The sequence below is a fragment of the Hylobates moloch genome, unplaced genomic scaffold, assembly GCF_009828535.3.
Source record: "Hylobates moloch isolate HMO894 unplaced genomic scaffold, HMol_V3 SCAFFOLD_12, whole genome shotgun sequence".
Classification (NCBI taxonomy): Eukaryota; Metazoa; Chordata; class Mammalia; order Primates; family Hylobatidae; genus Hylobates; species Hylobates moloch.
Genome location: NW_026652287.1, coordinates 34,093,767 through 34,117,701, shown reverse-complemented (window position 1 = coordinate 34,117,701; position 23,935 = coordinate 34,093,767). Strand labels below are relative to the sequence as shown.

Genomic DNA, 23,935 nt, shown 5'->3' with positions numbered 1-23,935 from the left:
CCTGCAGCACATAACTTTTAAATAATAATAAAATGTACTATACTTTTTGCTGTAAATTCCACATAGTCAACTGATTCTCACAGAATGCTTTCACTGATTTTTCTGAACTTTTGCAACTTTAGCTAACTTATAATGGCAATTGATAAACAGTACACTGTGTAGTTATGAATGTTGGTTGATATTTTCATTTCAATTAAGGAGTAAGATGAAACAGAAATAATGAGATGTATGGTGGGATTTTATTCATCTGTCAATGACAGGAGTAAACTCTTTGCTGAATCAGATAAGTTTGGAATATCTACACTAGAAGAATATTTTCTGAATTTTTGTGCTATTTACAATGTAATGACTGCAGATATTAACATCTTTTAAGTTGCATTATTAACATTTTATTCATCACTATATCAAGTGTAGACAATCAATAAAATGATAAATCAAGACTTGATGGATAGTATTTTCCAATTTCTGTAGTGTAAACACTTCTATCATGACTGACTTCAAGCTACAAATGTGACTTGTGTAAAAATATAATTTCTGATTATTTCCTTAGAAGATATTTTTAGCAGAAACTGGATCACCTTTTCAAGGGAAAGTAATATGTTTGCAAGACAATGATGAGTATTCACAAACTGCTTTCAAAAATGGCTGTAACAGACCATGCACAGTGGCTCACACCTGTAATCCTAGCACTTTGGGAGGCCGAGATGGAAGGATTGCTTGAGGCCAGGAGTTTCAGAAAATGGCTGAAACAGTGTCCATTTCCCCAATCTTGAATGAGAGTAACCATTGCCTCTCTTGTTTCAGGAATTATTAATTTTTCCAGTTTTGTTAATTGGCAGTTTGGATAATCATTCTAGACACAAGAATAAAGGAGATCATGCTCCTGATTAAAACCTGTCAGCGACCTTCATTCCTCCAGCCAAAGCCCTCAGCCATTTTCCCACATAAACCCTAAGCAGACTAAGAATCTCATTTTCATAGACTTGCCCAAAGTTTGTCTTCAGGCTACATGCAATTTCCAAGGGCTCCTCTTCCTGTACTTCTGTGGAAAGTGCAATATCAGAATATGAATGAATCAGAATGATGTTCTTAGAATCTTAATATTGGATCCATTTGAACAGATCAATAATTGAACTTTGGGAAAACTTCACACTTCCCTTAGCATACAATTTCTTGTGATGCAAATCACAACTGCTAATTTGTATTTTGTTTTCTAATCCTATATCTCAGAATGATGAAGCCTCTTTTTACCAGAGGTCTTAGAATAGGTTTGCTTAAAATGAAATATATGAAAGAAAAGGGTCATTTTAGTCAGTGGGCGAGCATTTATCCTTAGCTATAAATGAAGGTGATAAACAGTTTCATTTCTGTATATAGAATGGTCTGTTCAATACTATATTTTTTGAGTAAAGTTTCTTTTAATGCTCTTGGTTGTTTACTTTCTCTGATTTCCAGGGGAAAAAAAACCAGGCACAATTGCTATTAGATATTTTGAGGGCAGGCATCTTGTTGAGATCATTATTTAATAAGGTGTTGAGTCATGCAGGCAGTAGATTGGTTTGAGTTGGCCAGGATGAGAGTTCTTGGCATAGTTTAAAGCAAAGCATTTGAAATTCTGAAGTCCTCATAAGTTGCAGACAGTTGTCTTTATTTTTTGAAGCACTTTTATTTAAGTTTCAAGAACCAGAATTGTTTTTCTGTTTCTTTTTTGACTTTCATCTGCACAAGACTTTTTGTCTTTATTTTTTTAAGCCTTTTAATTTTGAAGCACTTTAAGTTTCAAGAGCCAGAATTCTCTTTTTATTTTTCTTTTTTGACTTTCTTTTTTTTTTTTTTTTTTTTGAGACGGAGTCTCGCTCTGTCGCCCAGGCTGGAGTGCAGTGGCGCAATCTCGGCTCACTGCAATCTCCGCCTCCCGGGTTCACGCCATTCCCCTGCCTCAGCCTCCCGAGTAGCTGGGACTACAGGCGCCTGCCACCATGCCCGGCTAATTTTTTTTGTATTTTTAGTAGAGACAGGGTTTCACCGTGGTCTCGATCTCCTGACCTCGTGATTCGCCCGCCTCAGCCTCCCAAAGTGCTGGGATTACAAGCGTGAGCCACCGCGCCCGGCCTTTGACTTTCATCTACACCAGATATATGAAGATTCATAGTCAGAAAGTTCTGTCTGTCTTCTTGAGGAATAGCCAACTCCAATCTTAAAAAATTCTTCTAGACTGTCATAATAAAATTTTTAAACTTCTAAAGATTAGAATAAATGAAATAAAAAAGCAACCACAGACTGGAAGAAAAATGTTTGTGATATGTATATCTCTAAAAGACTTATTTTTAGAATAAATAAAAAATTCTCACAACACAATAATTTTAAAACACAAGGAAAAATGGGTGGAAGATTTTAAGATGTGCTTCAGCAAAGAGGATAAATGGCCATTCAGCACTTGAAAAAAATGCTTGATCTGGGAAATGCAAATTAAAATTACTATGAGATACTCACTAAAACATATTAAATTAAAAATACTAACAATACTAAGTATTGATAAGGCAGTGAAGCAACTAGAATTACCATGCATATGATAAAAGATATCTATTAAAACCTACACCAACTTTCACCCTAAATAAGGACAATTGAGGCACATTCTCATTTGAATCAGGAATAAGACAAGGATGCCCACTGTCACCACTATTACTTGACATTATTAAAGAGGTTATAGCCAACAAGGCAAAACCAGAAAAATAAGCAAGAAATGTAAAAATTAGAAACTGAGAAATATTTCCAGTATTTGTAGATGACGTTCAAGTTCCCATAGATTTTAATATCATAATCTAATAATAGGGACAAATCCCATAACTTTTGCCATATTCTGTTGGTAAGAAGCAAATCTTAGGTTCCATTTGCACTCAAAGGGATGGATTTATACAAGGTGTGACTCAGTAGGTGTCACCTTAGGGTATGCCTGCCCCACTAAGAGTATGAGGGTGCAGTTACCCCTCATCTTACAGATATACAGATGTCCCAGTGGAGGGACGCCTTCACTTGCCCTTAACATACACATGCTGGGCTATTGTACTTAAATTCTCCTACTTCTATCTCAATTTTCACTCTCTGCATTTTCCTTTTTTTAAATAAAATGTACCAAAGCCCTAGGGTAAAACCTATGACACAGTAAATAGTCTCAGATTTATAAGTGGAGAAAATTCAAAAGTTCTAAGTCTGGGGAATTTCTTAGTAACTCAAATAAAACGTCACACTTTCTCACACAGTAAAGAGAAGTGTTTTTATTGCTTTTACACTATTTGTTTACAGTAAATATATAATTGATTTTTTAAAATAAAAGCAGGTTTCATGCTTCATGTAACAAAGTTAGGTTCAGATACTAATGTGAAAACTGAACTATTCCTGGGGAACCATGTTCAAAAAAATACTTCATTGGCTAAGCAGTCTTATTTTATGATTCAAATTGACTAAAAATGAGGTATAAAGTAATTAAAAGTAATATGGTGGCTTTAAGTGCAGAGATGGGGTGGCAGAAGCTGTGAATACAGAATGTAAAATCGGTAACTACAAAATGGCACAAACTACTAAAGCAACATATTTAAATTATTATTTTTCAAAAAGAAGGATCATTTCAGATCTTCATCTTCAGATCCTCACTCAGCCCTGCCTCCTATTTCCCATAATCAGCCTTTTTTTTAAATTTTATGATTGCTATTGCTCACCTTCTAGAATACATTTTTGTTTATTTGATTGAACAACCTCTTCCTGAAAATTCTGCCCAGTTGGGCTGGCTGACATTGATCTCAGTAATTGTGTTTTTTTCCTTTAACTTGATTATATTTTTTTCATTTGCCTCTCTTTAAATGAAGTGTCCCAAGAGCCCTAAATTCTCTCTTCAGGTGGTCGCTTGGTAGGTTACTTCATCAATAGGTTCATCCAGGTATAGAGAGCAATGGTGTAAGGATAACAAAGATACAATTTCTCAGAAAGATAACATTTTCAAAAGTGCTATTAAAGATAGTGAGTTGTTTAGAAATTCAAGGAAAAAAAGTCTTTCAATCGGAGGGGAAAATACAGAGAAAAAGTATTTTTCAGAATACATGTCAGTTTCTCCTAGAAATATATATACACAAGTATTGAATAAGTCACCTGCCAATGTAGGACTCAAGACTTTTCCTCTGTGACATTCCATTTGTCCTTGGCTGTACGGAATAAAAGCCTTTTGACGATGGCGGCCTCCGATATCATAATCCGTACGGGTGCGGCCATGCCGTCCTCCCGACGAAGTTTCTGAAGTTGAACGAACCACAGAATAAAGGTACGCCGTTATACGCCATGATAACTGCTGGCGGAGCGTAGCTTCAAAAGTGTTAGTGGGCATGCGCATGGTTCAACAGCGCCTACAGAAATCCTAACGGGAATGTAACCCAAACCGGAAGTGGCCTAGAGCGGCCATGTAGCTTCTGTTGTTAAGTGGATCTAAGCCTATGTCGCTTACTGGACGCTGAAGTGATTGGGAATATTAGCAGTGGGGGTTCTGTAGGGTCAGGGAGGGGCGGCCGGCTTTGTGTGAGTGATGAGGCGCTTGTTGGGGGTGGGGGTGCGTGATAAAGAGATTTCTCGGCTGAAGACAAGGCTGTGAGGTGAGTGACGGGCTTGTTTTGGCTGAGTGATGGGGGGTTTCTGGGGTGGGTGTTGGGTGCTGTGGGGTAAGTGGCGTTTGCTAATTTTAGTTGGATAATTAGCTGGTTAATTTTCCCTCTTTTCTTGCTTATTTTCTGCTTGTAGTAAGTATTTTTGTGACTTAAATTCGAAGTGTACTTTAATATCGAATTTTATATTGGTCCACGAAACTTGCTAACTTGAGGACAGTGAACGTGCTTCTTAAGAGCGCCTTTGCGGATGGTGCTGGAGGACGTTCAGGGAAGGGAATCACTGTCCGTGGGACTAGGGGAGTCAGTGATTGATTGGCAGCCAAGAGCTTCAGAGGTTGGAGGACTTTGAGGATCACACTGTAACACTCTCAGGGGACCAGTGATGGGCAACCTACAGGAATCAGTAGAGCGGGGTTGCCAGGGGTAGCCTATGGCAGCCAGTTGACTGGAGGCGTAGGGGGTCAATGATGGGGATTTGTGAGGGTGACTGCATTGCTTTCTAGGCAGTGAGTGTTGGGATCCTTCAGGGATTGGTGGGTGGGTCAGTGTTGCCCTCTTCTTGGGTCCCTTGGACATGGTAAGGATCAGTAATTGACAGTTGAGCAGATGGATGATGGTTTCCTATTGGGGCATTTCATTTGGACCCCTATGTTGGGGATTATTTGTCGTTTTATGGAAACCAGAAAATTGTGCTCGCTGGGAAACATTTCTTGGCTATCAGGGCAGTAATGGTTTCAGAAGCCTGGGCCATGTCAGTGACTGGGAGGCATTTTGGAACTTTCTGGCAGCCCTGTAGTCCACTCAGTGGGGATTTCTGAAAGTCAGTCCTGTCAGTGATTGCATTCAAGTGCGGTAGGGGCAACTTATTGTGGACAGGCAAGAAATGGTAACTGGAGGCCCTGATGCATGTCTGCAAATTTTCTGCATCAAGGTGGGTATTGGGACAGTGATTTTAACTTTTAGCTCGAGCCAGAAGAGGGTGGTCTGTGTGGTGTGTTATGGATGGGGACTGAAAAGTCCAGAAGCTCAGAATAGGTACACCAAACAGAGCCACCTCCTGGCCTGAGTTCTATGAAGGCAACAGGAAGAGGAAATGGTTTTTCTGGAAGCTGGCCATGTATGGATACATGAGATAGTGGAGACAGTGTACAGTTTAGAACAAGGCAGATGTGGGGCTGATTCCCTGTTTTTCCATTTACAGACTGAGTAACCTTCAGGCAAATTATGTAACAGCACACAGCCTCATTATCCTCATCCCCAAAATGGGTATAATAATGCCCATGATATTTAGGTGACAATTAAATTGACAACTTTCTTTTTTTTGTTCATATTTATCACTTGCCAGGCAGGCACTGAGGACTTGACAAGCTTCATCTTGCTTAAGTTTCCCAACACCTGTGATAAATACCTGCATTTGCATTTTGGAAACTACAACTAAAGTAATATTTTCATATTCTCACAGTGAAAAGGTGGCAAAGCTGCGATGAATTCATCATTTAGTCCAGACTCAGTCTTTATTTTTAACCCTGACTAATAACTAGAGTTGGGCTTTCTGAACTTTGTCTACTCCAGTGTCTGACACAGTGACTTCACCTCAGTGCCCTCAGGAAATATTTGTGGAGTGAATGTTGAATGAGTGACCATGTACTCATTGCTTTTCCAAGGCTTCTGCAGAACCCCCAGGTCAGGCCACATCGTTGAGGCTGCAGGATCTCTCTTCATAGCCCAGCACGCCTCTCTGCATTGTCCCTAGTTGGAGAATCCAAACACCTATCCAGCTTCTGGTTCCTGGGAAAAGTGGAGTTGTCAGCAAGAGAGACCGATAGTAGAAGCCCAGAGCGGAGATGCCTGCTGATGTGAATTTATCCCAGAAGCCTCAGGTCCTGGGTCCAGAGGAGCAGGATGGATCTTGCGAGGTAAGCAGCCCTGGGGACAGTTCTCCAGAACGTGAGGGCAGACACAGGATGCAGCAGGCTCTGGGCTCCCTGCTCCTGAGTCAGTCTTGAGCCTTCTGTCAAGCGAGGACCACAGAGGCTGATGTTTCCACATTCATAGGCGATCTGTGTTCTAGAGGAAACCATGAACTGGCTGATAAAAGAGGATAGCAGAGGGTTGGCCTTGGGTCAAGAAAGAAGAAACTGTAGTCCCTGGTCTGATCAGAAGCCCCAGTCATAGGATGGAAAAGCTGACTCTTTCCTGCTAAGCACTGGTTCTGCTCCTTCATCCACCATTGGGTCTTTGAAGAATTTCAAGTGGTCCCCCCCTACCAAATTCCTTGCTTGGTCCACGGGGATTGGCCCATTTTTCCTCTGTTCTCATAAGGTGCAGCAAAATCTCCTTCCTTTGTAGTTTAAATGGTCACAGGGAGGTAGAGTGAGAACAGGCTTTTAAGGACTATGTGGTTTTTCCTGTTTAAAAAGGTGAATAAAAAATGCTGGAAAATAGTGTTTCCAGATTGCCCACAGATAGAAATAGTCAGGATTTGGTAACAAGAAATCAGAATTCTTGGTATAGTCAAGATTTCCTGAAATCCTAAATTATTCTGTGTATCTCTTGATGCTTTATTTACAAGTCTTTAAATAGTATGTGACTATAATAGTAAATAGTGCACCATTGTTCTGTGATAGGTTTGTACTCAAATTTACAGAGATGTTCTGTTTTTTAAAAAAGTATAATAAATATGTGTGTTATTATCCTGAACCAATGTATTGTGAGAAGATTATATATTTCAGTAACCTGTTAAAATCATCTCAACCTGCTAGAAACATTTGATAATAGAAAGTATTAAAAGAAGGGAACATTAATGCAAAATAAATTGCACATATAAATCATTTTCAAAATTGTAAATATCCCAAATATTTAAAAGTCATTCTTAAAAGAAAAATTGAAACATACAAGTTTAGGTGGGGTACAGTGGCTCGTGCCTATAATCCCAGCACTTTGGGAGGCCGAGGCGGGCAGATCACTTGAGCCCAGGAGTTGGAGAGCAGCCTGGGCAACATGGCGAGACTCTACAAAAATACAAAAATTAGCCAGGCGTGGTGGCATGCACCTGTAGTCCCAGCTACTCAGAATGTTGACGTGGGAGGATCACCTGAGCTTGGGGAGGTCAAGGTTGCAGTGAGCTGCAATCATGACACTACACTCCAGCCTGGGCAATAGAGTGAGACCCTGTCTCAAAACAAAACAAGTTTAAAACATGAAATTGTCTAAGTCTTGTGACAGCAGTGCAGATGCACAAACGTTTCTCTCATTTGCATTGATGTTGGTCAACCTGTGTGTTCAGAACATCTTCAAGTTTAGTGTTTTAGGACACGTGTTCAATATAAGCTTTTTTCCTTTTTTAACAATGAAATTTTTTTTCTGCTTGACCTGATTTACAGTTTGTCATTTGAATCAATACTGCTGTCGCTAATTCAGATGTTCCATCAGTGTCTGAATTCATGTCAGAATATATCCCAGTACCATTCACATTATCTTCTCTTTGTGGTGTGTATTTCCCTCTGCTCTGGACAGTACTATTTTTATTTTGTTATTTTTATCTTTTCTAATGTGATGGAAATAAAGATAGTATAGTGTTTTAATTTGCATTACTTTCTTTACAAACAGGATTTTCATAATTTTATTGGTCAATTACTTGTCTTTAGTGAGTTACTTTTTCTTACCTTTTGATTTATATTTTGGTTTAGTTTAGCCTCTGGATTTTTAGAGAGTTCTTTTTTTTTTTTTTTTTTGAGGCGGAGTCTCGCTCTGAAGCCCAGGTTTGGAGTGCAGTGGCGCAATCTCTGCTCACTGCAAGCTTCACCTCCCGGGTTAATGAAATTCTCCTGCCTTAGCCTCCCGAGTAGCTGGGACTACAGGCGCCTGACACCACTGCCGGCTAATTTTTTTGTATTTTTAGTAGAGATGAGGTTTCACTGTGTTAGCCAGGATGGTCTTGATCCCCTGAGCTCATGATCCACCCGCCTCAGCGTCCCAAGAGAGTTCTTACATAGTAATAACCTATGGTCCTTTTTGCATATGTTTGTAAATACTTTTTGTTACTTTTTCCTTTGAAAGTAGATTTTAGTTTTATTTGAACATAGAAAAGAGGATCAGATGGTTTCGTGAAGCCTGTAATCTTTTAAAAGAGCTGTCACTTGCTATATTTTTACCCAAGTTCCAGCTCCTCCCAGGCAACCACATTTTACATTTTTAGCTAATTATTTCGGCATTTACCTCCTAATCTTTTAGTGACATGCTTATATTGCTGCCTCTTGGATTGTTAATTAACATCTTAATTAATTAAGAAACATGTCATTAAAAGGTTTGCTTTTACCCGCTTCCTCATACTTTCACCCCCAACACCTGCTTTCCTTGCCCATCCTTCTCTAAGAACTGGTTCAGATTCTGATCAGGTCAGTATTCCTTGTTTATGATTATGACTGTGTAAACTATATTCAGAGCTGCCTGTATAGACACCATGATAACTCTTTGCCTGCATAACTTATGGTTTTTCCCTGGAGCACACAATTTTATGGATTATTTACTTGCCTATATACATGTTAATGTATTATACAATTTTCTCCAAGTGTGTACACACTGTCTTCATAAATTGAATTTGTTACTAGGTAATTGCAGACCCTCGCTATTTCAGAGACAGTTTTATTTGATTTGATTTTATTTTTTGAGACAGAATTTCGCTCGTCTCCCAGGCTGGAGTGCAATGGCACGATCTGGGCTCACTGCAACCTCCGCCTCCTGGGTTCAAGTGATTCTCCTGCCTCACTCTCCCAAGTAGCTGGAATTACAGGCACTCACCACCATGCCTGGCTAATTTTTGTATTTTTAGTAGAAACAGGGTTTCACCATGTTGGCCAGGCTGGTCTCAAACTCCTGACTTCAGGTGATCCGCCAGCCTCGGCCTCCCAAAGTTCTGGGATTACAGGCATGAGCCACCGCACCCGGCCTTTAGGGACAGTTTTAATCCTCATAACTTTGCAAGGTACTGCTGCCATTATCCCCACTTTACAGACGAGAAGACTGAGGCACAGAATGAAATAAGTGGCTCGAGTTTACATAGTCAGCAAGCAGCCAGCCTGGGATTGAAGGCAGGCGGTTTGCTTGAGGGTTGGGGCTGTCAATTCCATCTCCTTGAGGAAACCTTTCTTATTGCTTTTTTGTCTTGATGTGATTGGACCTGGCTGTTCTCCTGGCACCTCACGCTGTCTTCTCGTGGTGGCTCTGTTCACCATCACCTGGGAATTCTGTTTTTCTCTGTCAAGTGTCCAGTTCCTTGTGTCTTGAATCCTTTGGCTTTCTCTTCCACGGTTTACCATTACTCTCATTTCGTGAAAGTGCATCCTCTAGGAGTTCTTGGATATGGTACACGGCAGTACATCCTGTGAGAACTTGTCTGAATATGTGTGTTCAGATAATGGAGACTAACAGCTTAAAAATAGGAGAATCACTTGACCCAGGAGGTCGAAGCTGCAGTGAGCTGTGATGGCACCACTGCACTCCATCCTGGGTGACGGAGTGACATCCTGTCTCAAAAAACAAAAACAAAAAAAAAGACCTGAGAGGTTTACATATATGACCATGACATGAAAGTGAAATGATATGAAAACACATGATATGAAAATGTCATGCCAAAAAGCAAAGATCATATATTTGCATATTTAATAGAAAGATGTCATGGAAAATGACTTGATTTACCCTCACACTAAGTTGATCTTTGCCTGGGTTGGTAGGTTGGAAATCACTTTTTTCTTCCTAAAGCACCGCATGTACTGCTTCCTCACCACACACATATAGTCTCTGCTCTCAGATCCTGAAATGCTTATTTTCAAGCTGTTAGTCTCCATTTAAAAGGGTTTTTCTGCTCTGTCATTTTCTGTTTCTTTGGTTTTGGACCTTCTTTCTGGAAGAATTTCTCAACTTTATTTTCTCCGATAATCATTTCCTTTTCCATTTATTTCCTCCGATAATCATTACTGCCTTAAAAATTTTTTAAGAGCTTTTAGATATGAATACTCCATTTAATGACATGATGTTTTTGTTTAATGATTCAACTATCTTACCTAAGGGTATTTGAGATATTTTAAAATGTGATTTTATGAATAGATAATACACAGCATTCACAAATGAAAACATAATGAAAAGTAATTTTTTTACAAAATATTCCTTTATCTCTTTTTTTTTTTTTTTTTTTTTGAGACAGAGTCTCACTCTGTCGCCCAGGCTGGAGTGCAATGGCGCGATCTCGGCTCACTGCAAGCTCCGCCTCCCGGGTTCACGCCATTCTCTTGCCTCAGCCTCCCGAGTAGCTGGGACTACAGGCGCCCACCACTACACCAAGCTAATTTTTTGTATTATTAGTAGGGACGGGGTTTCACCGTGTTAGCCAGGATGGTCTCAATCTCCTGACCTTGTGATCCGCCCGCCTTGGCCTCCCGAAGTGCTGGGATTACAGGCGTGCAGGCGTGAGCCACCGCACTGGCATACCCCTCTCTCTTTCGTCCCTGATTTGTCCAGGTTTCTTCCACATAGGTAATTATAGTTAGCCATCCACCTTTACCTCCCAAACACTACCACTTCCTTCCAAAGTTAACTACTTTCGTCACTTTTAAGTTAATTACTTCATTTTAAAAAACGAGGCCGGATGCAGTGGCTCACGCCTGTAATCCCAGCACTTTGGGAGGCTGAGGCAGGCTGATCACGAGGTCAGGAGTTCGAGACCAGCCTGGCTAACATGGTGAAACCCCATCTCTACTAAAAAAAAATACAAAAAATTAGCCAGGCATGGTGGCGGGTGCCTGTAATTCCAGCTACTTGGGAGACTGAGGCAGGAGAATCGCTTGAACCCGGGAGGCAGAGGTTGCAGTGATCCAAGATCGTGGCATTGCACTCCAGCCTGGGCAACAAGAGTAAAACTCTGCCTCAAAAAAAAAAAAAAAAAGACAAGCAAGCCCCAGAATGGGAAAAGATTCTTGTTACACGTAAAGCTGACAAAAGGTTCCTATAAAATGTTGAGGACGGCTGGGCATGGTGGCTCATGCCTGTAACCCCAGCACTTTGGGAGGCCAAGATGGGAGGATTGCTTGAGCCCAGGAGTTTGAGACCATCCTGAGCATCATAGGGAGACCCCATCTTTACAAAAATTAGAAAAATTAGCTAGGTGTGGTGGTGTGTGCCTGTGGTCCCAGCTACTCAGGAGGCTGACGTGGGAGAATCACTTGAGCCCAGAGGTTGAGGCTGCAGTGAGATGTGATTGCACCACTGCACTCCATCCTGGGTGAGAGTGACATCCTGTCTCAAAAAACAAAAACAAAAACAAAAGACCTGAGAGGTTTACACGACAATGAGATACTCCTTCAGAAACACAGAAATGGCCACGTGCAGTGGCTCACACCTGTAATCCCAAAACTTTGGGAGGCCAAGGTGGGTGGATCGTGTGAGCTCATGAGTTTGAGACCAGCATGGGCAACATGGTGAAACCCCATCTCTACAAAAAATACAAAAATTAAGGCTGGGTGTGGTGACTCACACCTGTAATCTCAGAACTTTGGGAGGCAGAGATGGGCCGATCACTTGAGGCCAGGAGTTTGAGACCAGCCTGGCCAACATAATGAAACCCTGTGTCTACTAAAAATACAAAATTAACTGGGCATGTTGGCAGGCACCTGTAATCCCAGCTACTCGGGAGGCTGAGGCAGGAGAATCGCTTGAACCCAGGAGTCAGAGGCTGCAGTGAACCGAGAGCGTGCCAGTGCAGTCCAGCCTTAGTGACAGAGTGGACTCCATCTCAAAAAAAATAATAACAATAATAGCTGTACGTGGTAGTGCACGCCTGTGGTCCCAGCTACTTGGGAAGCTGAGGCAGGAGGATTGCTTGAGTCTGAGAGGCAGAGGCTGCAATGAGCCATGCTCGTGCCACTGCAATCAAGCAACAGAGTGAGATTCTATCTCTCAAAAAAAAAAATTTTTTTTTTTTTTTTTGAGGAAAAGTGTTTTTTAACCCAGTAGAAAACTGAAGAAGAGACTTGCTTGAATAGGCTGGTAAACATGGGAAGATGCTCAGCTTCATTAGTCATCTGGGAATTGCCAGTGTAACTCCCATGCCCCCACCAAAATGCATACAGTTATCAACACTGATAATACCAAATGTAGGTGAGGATATGGAGCAACCAGAAGGATTTTGTGTGCTGCTGGTGAGCATATAAATTGGTACAACCAGTTTGGAAAATGATTTCCAATGTTCTACTAAAGTCGAGCATGCTTTTCCCATGACCCAGAATTCCACCCCTGGGTATATGCCCAACATCTGTTCTGAACTGGTATTTAAATCTAGACCTGTGCTGTTCAGTATGGTGGCCACTCACCACATGTAGCTATTGAGCACTTGAATGTGGCTGGTTCACACTGAGATGTGCTTGAAGTATAAAATATATGCTGACTTCTGAAAACTTAGTATGAAAACAGAATGTAAAGCATCTCATCTCGATGATTTTTAAGATATTGGTTACATATAGAAATGATAATGTTTTGAATGTAATGGATTAAGTAAAAATATCATTAAATTGATTTTATGTGTCTTTTAAACATGGCTACTAGACAATTTTAAGTTATATGTATGGCTCACATTCACGGTTCATGTTTTATTTCCATTGGATGGCTCTCCTCTAGAGGCTTGATCAGAGTCCACTTGGATTTCTTTGTTTTTGGAAATGATACTTAATAGTTTGCACACCACATATTTTCCTACCTCTCTACTTTTATTTTGCATCATATTAGGTGCACTTTAATATCTGGTTATCTCCCTCCTTGTGATAAAATTGATGATTGGGTTCAGATGTTGTCAGCCTACTCCTCCATTATAAAAACCCCATCAGTCTTTCATATGGCTTCAGCAGTCATTGGTAATCAGTAAAATTGGTATTTCTGTTTTGTCCTTCAGGCTGCATTTATCATCTGCAGTACTTCTGTAATGAAGATCTTTTCATCATCAGTCCTTTCATTAACCTAATATTGGTTCTTATAGGAAAGATCATCTTGTTGAAATATTATATGATCATATCTATTCCCTGCACTTAAAATCCTGAAATGGCAATCCATTCATTAAAATAAATAATCCATACCCATTATATATTCAGACACCAGCCCACTTCTTTGGAGCTTGGATGGTAACTACCTTCCAAACATGACATAGTCGCCTCTTATCTTACACAGAGCTGTCTGCTTCTCCCTGAATTCACAGTGTTTTCCTACCTCTCTACTTTTATTCATGCTCTTTTCTGGAAAATGATTTCCTTCACACATCCTGCATCAAAGTTCTTACTTCCAGTGTAAGCTTCGCCAACTCTAAGTAGCATTACCTTCTACTCCTAGGTAGAATTTGCCTTTCCCTAATTTGCCCCTCCCCAACAGTGTCCTCTGCATATATTTCTACCATGTTCCCTTTTTAACCCTGTAGTTGAGCTTTTGTATTTACATGTCTTCCAAGTCTCTGAGTTGCTGCAAGAGTAGAAGCTTATGTAATTCTGTGTTGAGCACCAGGACCCAGCTCAAGTACAGCCTCACGTGTAGTTTTTGCTTCATCAACATCATGCTGGTTTTTCCTAAATTAGCTAGAGGACTTAGAGGGAACCCATTTCTGGCCTCATTTAAAAAAAAATGAATGAATGAATGTAGGTGTACAGTAGATGGAGGATATTTCTCTTAATTTTTTTAAAATCCCTAAAAATGTGAAATAGGTGTTTGGTGGGAAGCCTCTGTGATGGATCATGGTGAAAATCATTAAAAGCACGTTCCTCCTTTATGTGCCATCCCCACTCACCAGTGATGATCTAATTCACAGTGAGCTGGGGTACACTGTTACAGGCATCAGTGTCATTTGAGGATGTGACCGTGGACTTCAGCAGGGAGGAGTGGCAGCAACTGGAGCCTGCCCAGAGACGCCTGTACCAGGATGTGATGCTGGAGCTCTATAGCCACCTCTTCTCAGTGGGTGAGCACAACTGACCTGGGAATCTTGGCCGGATCCTGTTGAGGAAATTTCCTTCCTCCTCATTGCAGAACGAAGTGGGATATCAAAGTATGTCATGACTCTTTCCTTGGTTTGTCCTGGATTGTTTGTTTCTTTTGGGTACCTTTTAGTATTATTTTGTGCCTAGTGGAAAATGTTGACTTTTCTAATGAGCCAGTGTAAAGCTTCATTGAATGGCCTCTAAAACTGAAGAAGCTACACCCAAATCCAGTATCCTTTCTAATTAACAGGGTATCACATTCCCAACCCAGACGTCATCTTCAGAATGCTAAAAGAAAAGGAGCCACGGGTGGAGGAGGCTGAACTCTCACATCAGAGGTGTCAAGGTGAGTAAGTTGTACCCAGGCAAATGTAGGTATCTTTGCAGGGAACCATTACCAGTCTACCATACTTCTATTCCCTCTATTCCCCCAGTGATGGCCTGTAGATTGCCTCCTATTCCCAATTTCTACATCAAACGCTGTAAATGTTCTATAAATTCTGAATGTCCTATAGGGGCTGCCTTAAGAATTTTCCATTGGTGAATACTCAGGAATGGGATTGCCTGGTCCTGGAGATAAGTATATTTGACTAAATCAACCATATTGCTCTTCTGATGGGCTGATGGGGGGCTGCACCAGTTCACACTCCCATGTGCAGTGCACAAGGATTTGCATTTGCACATCTTGCTTGCTAACACTTGGCATTAACAAAATTGGTGAATTTATAGCCCTACTGATGGGTGAAAGGGCTGTTTCATTGTTTTTTGGTTTTGGTTTTGGTTTTTTTGAGACAGAGTCTTGCTCTGTCACCTAGGCTGGGGTGCAGTGGCGCGATCTTGGCTCACTGCAACCTCTGCCTCCTGGGTTCAAGCGATTCTCCTGCCTCAGCCTCCCGAGTAGCTGGGACTACAGGCGCCCGCCACCACATTCAGCTAATTTTTTGTATTTTTAGTAGAGACAGGGTTTCACTGTGTTAGCCAGGATGGTGTCGATCTCCTGACCTCGTGATCTGCCCACCTTGGCCTCCTAAAGTGCTGGCATTATAGGCGTGAGCCACCGCACCTGGCCTGTTTCATTGTTTAAGTGTTATTTTTTTAATAACTGGCGAGAGCCTCTAATCTTATCTGTTATCTGACTGGCTTTTTCATTTGTTCGTGGCATTTTCTTATCATTTATCTCTTTGTGTCCGTGGAGTTTTCTGCCTTTTTTTTCCTATTTTTTTGCCCCTAATTTTATTGATTTTCTTTTCTTTGCTGGATCTGCTGTCTTCTTTTCCTCCCAGTTGTGGCACCTCTAGTTTGGGGCCCTGTTCTTCCATATGGGCATCTTTTCTTTTTCTTTCTTTTTTTTTTTTTTTTTTTTTTTTTGAGACAGAGTTTCACTCTTGTTGCCCAGGCTGGAGTGCAATGGCACGATCTTGGCTCACCGCAACCTCCGCCTCCCAGGATTGAGCCATTCTCCTGCCTCAGCCTGCCGAGTAGCTGGGATTACAGGCATGCACCACCATGCCTGGCTAATTTTGTATTTCTAGTAGAGACAAGGTTTCTCCTTATTGGTCGGGCTGGTCTCAAACTCCCGACCTCAGGTGTTCCACCTGCCTTGGCCTCCCAAAGTGCTGGGATTACAGGCGTGAGCCACCGCCCCCGGGCTATGGGCATCTTTTCATACAGGAATTGACTTAAAGGACCCATCCATTCTGAACTCCTAGTCCTCATATTTTTATTCTAATGATTTCTGTATCAATACCTCTAGTCCCTCTGCTTAAACTGTGTTCTGCTACCTATTTAGTTCCATGGAGGACAGTTTGCATGAGATGACTCACTTTCTTAACTTTGAGAGATCAGAAACTGGAATCATCATCATCCAAAAAAGAAATTCTCACCTGACAAATTTTGTCAGATTTTTCTGTGTTTCTGGGCTCAGAAACACAGTCCTCTATTATTCTGGAATTCTTACCAGTTTTTTTTTTTTTTTAATTAAGAAAAGGGTGACCCTTTTTTTTTTTTTTATTATTATTATACTTTAAGTTGACCCTTTTTCTTAATCCCAGTGGTATTACAACAAACTAGATCCCCATTTTCTCATATTTAGACAATTTTGTTCCTAATGAGATATGTTGATTTCAGTTTTTTGAGTTTAGTCAAGATACTGACAGATTTTATTACCCCAAACATGGCTATTTTGTTTCTTTTTTCCTCAGTAGATATGATAAAAACAGGCAGTTATTTCCTACTGTGTAGGATTAACAAATTCTTTTCAGTGACATTGTCCTCATGGCCACATATTTCCAATGTAAAAATATACCTGAATAGTTTTCATCAATCATGCTCTGCTCCATTGTTTTCGTATGTTGTTTAATGTCTACTCCATAGAATGATTTACTTTGCATACAGTCTGCTGATTACTTTGTAGTTTCTTTACTTAATCTTCATTATGTCAATGGTTAGCATGAGGAAACCATTGTATTTAAGATACAGGATTAGGATTTTTGTATTTAGGATACAGAAATTATTGATTTTCTGAAAATGGGCAGAAAAGAATATTTCACACTACTTTTAAAGGATGTTTTAAATATTTGCTGAGATAAATTCAAAACAACAGAGATTGTATTTGGATGGAGAGGACAATGGCATTAAATGTTAAAACTGTTAGCCTTTGTGCATCAATCATGTATATTTCATGGACGGCTACTCAAAAAGTAAGTGTATCAACATGGGAAGCATGGATAGCAAATGCTTGTGAAGTTCAGAAAAAATGATGTCAGCCTAGAGGTAGAGTGACATTGGGGATTAATTTTAAGGGCACAGTACCTATAACTGGTACAAGAAGCCATTTTGAATTGAAACAAAGAAGCAGATGAAGCAAGCTTAATGGGAATAGAGGACATGAGAGTGTGCCTGGATTTGAGAATAAATTGGACTTCTTTTTTGCAATCAGCATTATTAGGCTGTGTTGGAGAGTTGTGGAAAAGCTTTTCTGTACAGTTCTGATAGTTTACATTGAACATTTTGGGCAGTAATTTAAGGGTTACCAGGTTCAGCAAGATTTTTATGACCTGAATAAAGTGAAAAGTTAAAAATGTTTCAAATCTCTGCCTGGGGACACAGCAGAAGATGCCAGAATAAATGACCACCCGTTATGGGTAAAATTGCTATTTAAGAGTGAAAAATGAAGTAGAAAACAACCTGTTTTAATAAGTGGGAAAAGGATGTGAATAGACATGTCTTCAAAGATGATATACAAGTGGCCAATAATAGGAAAAAATGCCCAACTTCACTAATTATGTGGGAAATGCAAATCAAAACCACTGGGTGATATCCCTTTACATCCATTACAATGGCTACGATTAAAAAAACAGAATAACAAGTGTTGGCAAGGATATAGAGAAACTGGAATCCTTGTGTATTGCTAGTGGGAATGTAAAATGGTGTAGTCCTGTGGAAAACAGGATGGTGATTTCTCAAAAATTAAACATAAAATTACCATATGATCCAGCAACTCCACTTCTGGGTAGATACCCACAAGAATTGAAAGCAAGGACCCAAACAGCTGTTTGTACACTCTTGTTCATAGCAGCACTATTCACAGTATCCAAAAAGTGGAACTGTCCATTGACCAATGAATTGGTAAACAAAATGTGGTCTATACATACAATGAAATATTATTCAGCCTTAAAAAGGAAGAGGAATTATGAAACATGTTGCAGTGTGGATGAATCTTATCATGATGCTAAGTGAATAAGCCAGACACAAAAAATCCAAATGTATCATTCTACCTATATGAGGTACTTTAAGTAGTCAATTCATAGAGACAGAATAAGATTGTGGCTGCCAGAGAATGAGGGACAGGGGGAAAAGGGAAATTGTTTAATGGATACAGCATTTCAGTTTTGCAAGATGTAAAAATTTTGGAGATCCATTGCACAACAGGGTGAATACAGGTAGCACTACTGAACTGTACAATACAAAATGGGTAAGATGGTAAATTTAATATTATGCACTTTTGCTACAATAAGAAAAAGTTAACAATAAAGATTAAAAGTGTCCTTTTTCAAAAAAAAGAATGAAAGATGATTGAGTTTTTTTGACAGGACAAGAGTCTGGGATACAGTTTAAGTGACTGAAAGCGAAAAGAAACTACATGTGATGGTCATACTCAGTATTAAAATCTGGTAGAAAAAGTAATAGTAAAATTTAGTAACTATTATTTTTATTGAGAACCTGCTGTGTTTTGTGCACCATACTAGTAAAGTGCACAAGATGATGAGGGACTCTTATTCTTGGCAAACAAAACAAAACAAAAAACTAAACTAAAAAAGGCATGTTTGACAGCATAAAGCCAAAAGTTCTAACAAAGAACAATTAATTTCAGTGGAACAAGAGTGAAACAAATTCTGGGGAACAGCTTGCTTGTCCAGTCTTTTAGAATATATTTCTGGGGATATGGGTATATTCCTAAGTTCAAGAAAAAAAAATTGTAGCTTCATGGAGAGTTGAGGCGTAGTCATTCTTTCACTGGTTGGCCATGTCAAGATAGGTGAAGCTTTAATAGTTTTCAGAAGGATATACAGGGCTGATGGACTTGGCATTGTTTCTAACAAGTAAGATAAAGTAGGCAGATTGGTGAGGATTCATCCTGAAAGTTAATGAAGAACTACACACTGAGCCCCCTCCTTCAAGCCTTGGCTGCCCACGGATGTTGCCCTGCAACACTCTTGTCTGTTTTATCCCCTACTCATCCTACTAGATCTGGGTGTCTAGACCGCTTGCATAAGTGTCCTCAGGTTGTTGAAATCTAATCCCCACAGATTAGCAAAGTGATCTTGGCCAATTACATAACCATTATGTGCTTCCTTTTCTTTGTAAAACAGGAACACCCATCAACGCTACCTCCTGAGATTATTATGCAGATTAAATGAGTATGTGTGCACCATGTAGGCCACTGCCTGGCACATGCTAAGTGCTATGTAGATAAGTCCTCATCCATATAATAAGGGCTCTGTGTTTCTGCTCATTGTCAGCATCATTAGCACCATTATTACATGACTCAGCAATTTCCTTGTGTTCAGTGTTAATCAGCTTCATACAGTTTCTCCTCTTTCCTGTTCATTGTGTCTATTTCATCTTCTCTTTCTCCTTTTAGAAGGGGAGTTTGGGCTTGAAATCCCGCAAAATGAGATTTCTAAGAAAGCTTCATTTCAAAAGGATATGGTAGGTGAGTTCACAAGAGATGGTTCGTGGTGTTCCATTTTAGAAGAACTGAGGCTGGATGCTGACCGTACAAAGAAAGATGAGCAAAATCAGATTCAACCCGTGAGTCACAGTGCTTTCTTCAACAAGCAAACATTGAACACAGAAAGCAATTGTGAATATAAGGACCCCGGGAAAATGATTCACACACGGCCCCACCTTGCTTCTTCACAGAAACAACCTCAGAAATGTTGCTTATTTGCAACAAGTTTGAAGCTGAACCTAGAAGTGAATGGTCAGAATGGAAGCAATGACACAGCACAGCTTGATGATGTTGTTGGGTCTGGTCAGCTATTCAGTCATAGCTCTTCCAATGCTTGCAGCAAGAATATTCATACAGGAGAGACCTTTTGCAAAGGTAATCAGTGTAGAAAAGTCTGTGGCCATAAACAGTCACTCACGCAACATCAAATTCATACCCAGAAGAAACCAGATGGATGTTGTGAATGTGGGGGGAACTTCACCCAGAAGTCACACGTCTTTGCCCAACAGAGAATTCATAGTGTAGGAAACCTCCATGAATGTGGCAAATGTGGAAAAGCCTTCACACCACAACTAAAACTCAGTGTATATCTGACAGATCATACAGGTGATATACCCTATATATGCAAGGAATGTGGGAAGGTCTTTATTCAGAGATCAGAATTGGTTACGCACCAGAAAACACACGCTAGAAAGAAGCCCTATAAATGCCATGACTGTGGAAAAGCCTTTTTCCAGATGTTATCTCTCTTCAGACATCAGAGAACTCACAGTAGAGAAAAACTCTATGAATGCAGTGAATGTGGCAAAGGCTTCTCCCAAAACTCAACCCTCATGATACATCAGAAAATTCATACTGGTGAGAGGCAGTATGCATGCAGTGAATGTGGGAAAGCCTTTACCCAGAAGTCAACACTCAGCTTGCACCAGAGAATCCACTCAGGGCAGAAGTCCTATGTGTGTATCGAATGCGGGCAGGCCTTCATCCAGAAGGCACACCTGACTGTCCACCAAAGAAGCCACACAGGAGAAAAACCTTATCAGTGCCACAACTGTGGGAAATCCTTCATTTCCAAGTCACAGCTTGATATACATCATCGAATTCATACAGGGGAGAAACCTTATGAATGCAGTGACTGTGGAAAAACCTTCACCCAAAAGTCACACCTGAATATACACCAGAAAATTCATACTGGAGAAAGACACCATGTATGCAGTGAATGTGGGAAAGCCTTCAACCAGAAGTCAATACTCAGCATGCATCAGAGAATTCACACTGGAGAGAAGCCTTACAAATGCAGTGAATGTGGGAAAGCCTTCACTTCTAAGTCTCAATTCAAAGAGCATCAGCGAATTCACACAGGTGAGAAACCCTATGTGTGCACTGAATGTGGGAAGGCCTTCAATGGCAGGTCAAATTTCCATAAACATCAAATAACTCACACTAGAGAGAGGCATTTCGTCTGTTACAAATGTGGGAAGGCTTTTGTCCAGAAATCAGAGTTGATTACCCATCAAAGAACTCACATGGGAGAGAAACCCTATGAATGCCTTGACTGTGGGAAATCGTTCAGTAAGAAACCACAACTCAAGGTGCATCAGCGAATTCACACGGGAGAAAGACCTTATGTGTGTTCTGAATGTGGAAAGGCCTTCAACAACAGGTCAAACTTCAATAAACACCAAACAACTCATACCAGAGACAAATCTTACAAATGCAGTTATTCTGTGAAAGGCTTTACCAAGCAATGAATTCCTAGTGCATCAGCATATTCATAAATGAAATACACTCCCTGAGTTTCTTGAAGAAGAGAAAATCTTCTCAGAATCAGGTCTAATTATATGTTATTGAATTCATGCTTCAGAAAAACTCTAGGGATGCACTGCATGTGTGAACACATGACAAAAAAGTCATGCTTTATTTTATGTGAGGGCAATTGCACAGAAAAGAGTAAGCAGAAATGTCCTTTGTAGTACTGCCCTCATTAAGGATTATAAATTTTCACCCTGGGAAGAAACCTTGACTAATGCATTGAGAAAAGCCTTTCTGTAAAGAATGGTACAAGACAGATTATTTATAGTAAAATGTGTGGGAAATTATATCAATGATAACCCTGTTTATTGTGGGATATCAATATTTCTAAAGTGCCATCACAGTCATGATAGGACAATATGTGTATGTGTGTGTATGCCTTATGTATATAAGCATATATATAAGCATATATATTATATACAGGTTGAGAATCCCTTCTCCAAAATGCCTGGGATCAGAAGCGTTTTGGATTTCAGATACTTAAAGATTTTGGAATATTTGCATTATATTTATTGGTTGAGCATCCCTAATCTGAAAGTCCAAGATTAAATGCTCCAATTAGCATTTCCTTTGAGCGTCATGTTAGAGTTCAAAAAGTTTCAGATTTTGGGTTTTCAGATTAGGGATACCCAACCTGTATGTACGTATATTTATGTATCTATGTATGTATATATATGCATATGCAGACATACGTATATGGTCTGGTCAGCATATATGTATGTATGCATATGTATGTATGTATGCCCTCAGTGCCGTGGGGTTTGCTGCAGAATTCACTGCATAGTAGGTGTATGTAGATTAGTTATTTTTTAAGAGAATCTAATCTGTTTTTATAAAAATTATTCCCTATTGAATATTTATATAATAAGGTTGTATCAACAATGATTAACTCCTTTATTATACATACACATGAATGTACATTTTTGGTAAATGCATAAATGAGATTCTATAATGTTTACTGATCTTTATATTATAGCTTTTCTCTTCTTTTAGGATTAGCTCAGCTTGCCTCTCCCTTTCCATCTCCACCATCTATAGTGAGCCTCTCCATAATTAGTGCCAACCATTAGTCTGGTTCAAGTCTCTGCATAGATAATCAGTGCCAACCATTAGTCTTGTTCATATTTTTACACAGGCCCCTAAACATACACACCAGGAGTCAACAAACTGTGGCCATTGGCCAAATATGGCCTCCCAACTGTTTTTTTAAAATAAAGTTTTATTGGAACACAGCCATGTTCATTTGGACATGTAGTGTCTGGGCTTCTTTTGTGCTCCACTGGCAGAATTGAGTAGTTTTGGTGGAGATCAAATGGACCCCAAGCTGGAAACTGAAAATATTTACTCTCCGGCTCTTTACAGAAAATGTTTGCCAGCACATGATACACACACACACGTACAGACATATTACTATGCTCATAATCATATACCTGTGTAAGGACTCTTTCCTTGATTTATAAAACTCAGATCTCTTACGTGTGTGGATGGTATTTTTTTTCATTCTACAGTCCATGATGGATTGTACACACGTGTATTCTATGAGGTTGACCTGCCATAATTTATTTAGCCATTTGCACAGTTTTGATTACTTATTTCCTCCCCACACACATTTTTTGCTAAAAAAGGGAGAGGGGACTGTTATCAATACTTCTGAGAAGCAGACCAGCATAATCTTTTAAGTGCACAGGCCCAGGAGCCAGGTTCCTGCATTTGATTCCTGGCTCCACTCTCTACCCTCTGTATCTGCTGAGCAAGTTATTTGGTCTCATCTATTCTGGTTTTCTCATCTACGAAAGGGAAATTATGATAGTACCCTACCCCCATGCATTTGGTGAGAAGTGTGTGTGTGTTAAACCCTTGCAACTGCATGGACAGACCAAGTGCTGATGAATTTTAGCGGACCTCGTATCCCTGAGCCTGCCTGGTTCCCCTGTGCTGGTTGTGGGACTGTGGTGGGAGATTTCAGTCAGCCGGAAGTCTTTTCCAGAAGGGTGTTAGAGATGGGTACCCATGGCTTTAGTCTCCATACCCCTTCAAGGTTGATAGGGGCCCACACAGCTGGTCAGGAACCAGCACAGGCCTGAGGCTGTGTCTAAAACAAGGTGACTTCACATGCAGGAGCCTGTGCTGGGCCCTGGAGAGCAAATCGGTTCTGTGTCTCACTGGCCTCTCCCTGTCCAGGGGCATAGAATCAGTGACCATGTCCCACCTCCTGAAAAAGGTGGGAGAGTCTC

The 23,935-nt window shown here is 40.2% G+C and overlaps 1 protein-coding gene across 6 annotated transcripts; it reads left to right on the top strand.

Annotated features, from left to right (window-relative positions):
* The first annotated feature begins 4,445 nt into the window (after nt 1-4,445).
* On the top strand, nt 4,446-22,949 carry ZNF175 (zinc finger protein 175). 6 transcript variants are annotated; one of them, XM_032168994.2, is made up of 5 exons: nt 4,446-4,637; nt 6,314-6,565; nt 14,511-14,637; nt 14,907-15,002; nt 19,800-22,949. In XM_032168994.2, exons 2-5 carry the CDS (start codon nt 6,494-6,496, stop codon nt 21,638-21,640), a joined length of 2,136 nt encoding a protein of 711 aa, XP_032024885.1. In that variant the 5' UTR covers nt 4,446-4,637; nt 6,314-6,493; the 3' UTR covers nt 21,641-22,949. The 6 variants fall into 6 exon arrangements, with proteins under 6 accessions (XP_032024885.1, XP_032024887.1, XP_032024886.1 ...); XM_032168996.2 differs by having other exon boundaries at nt 4,456-4,637; nt 6,403-6,565; XM_032168995.2 differs by lacking the exon at nt 4,446-4,637 and having other exon boundaries at nt 5,897-6,565.
* The last annotated feature ends 986 nt before the right edge of the window (nt 22,950-23,935 follow it).

Excerpts from the sequence above, each read along its gene's own strand:
- ZNF175 (XM_032168994.2), top strand. The coding sequence starts at position 6,494 with ATGCCTGCTGATGTGAATTTATCCCAGAAGCCTCAGGTCCTGGGTCCA. Across the intron at positions 14,638-14,906 it reads TAGCCACCTCTTCTCAGTGG|GGTATCACATTCCCAACCCA; the intron begins GTGAGCACAACT and ends TCTAATTAACAG. Across the intron at positions 15,003-19,799 it reads CTCACATCAGAGGTGTCAAG|AAGGGGAGTTTGGGCTTGAA; the intron begins GTGAGTAAGTTG and ends TTCTCCTTTTAG.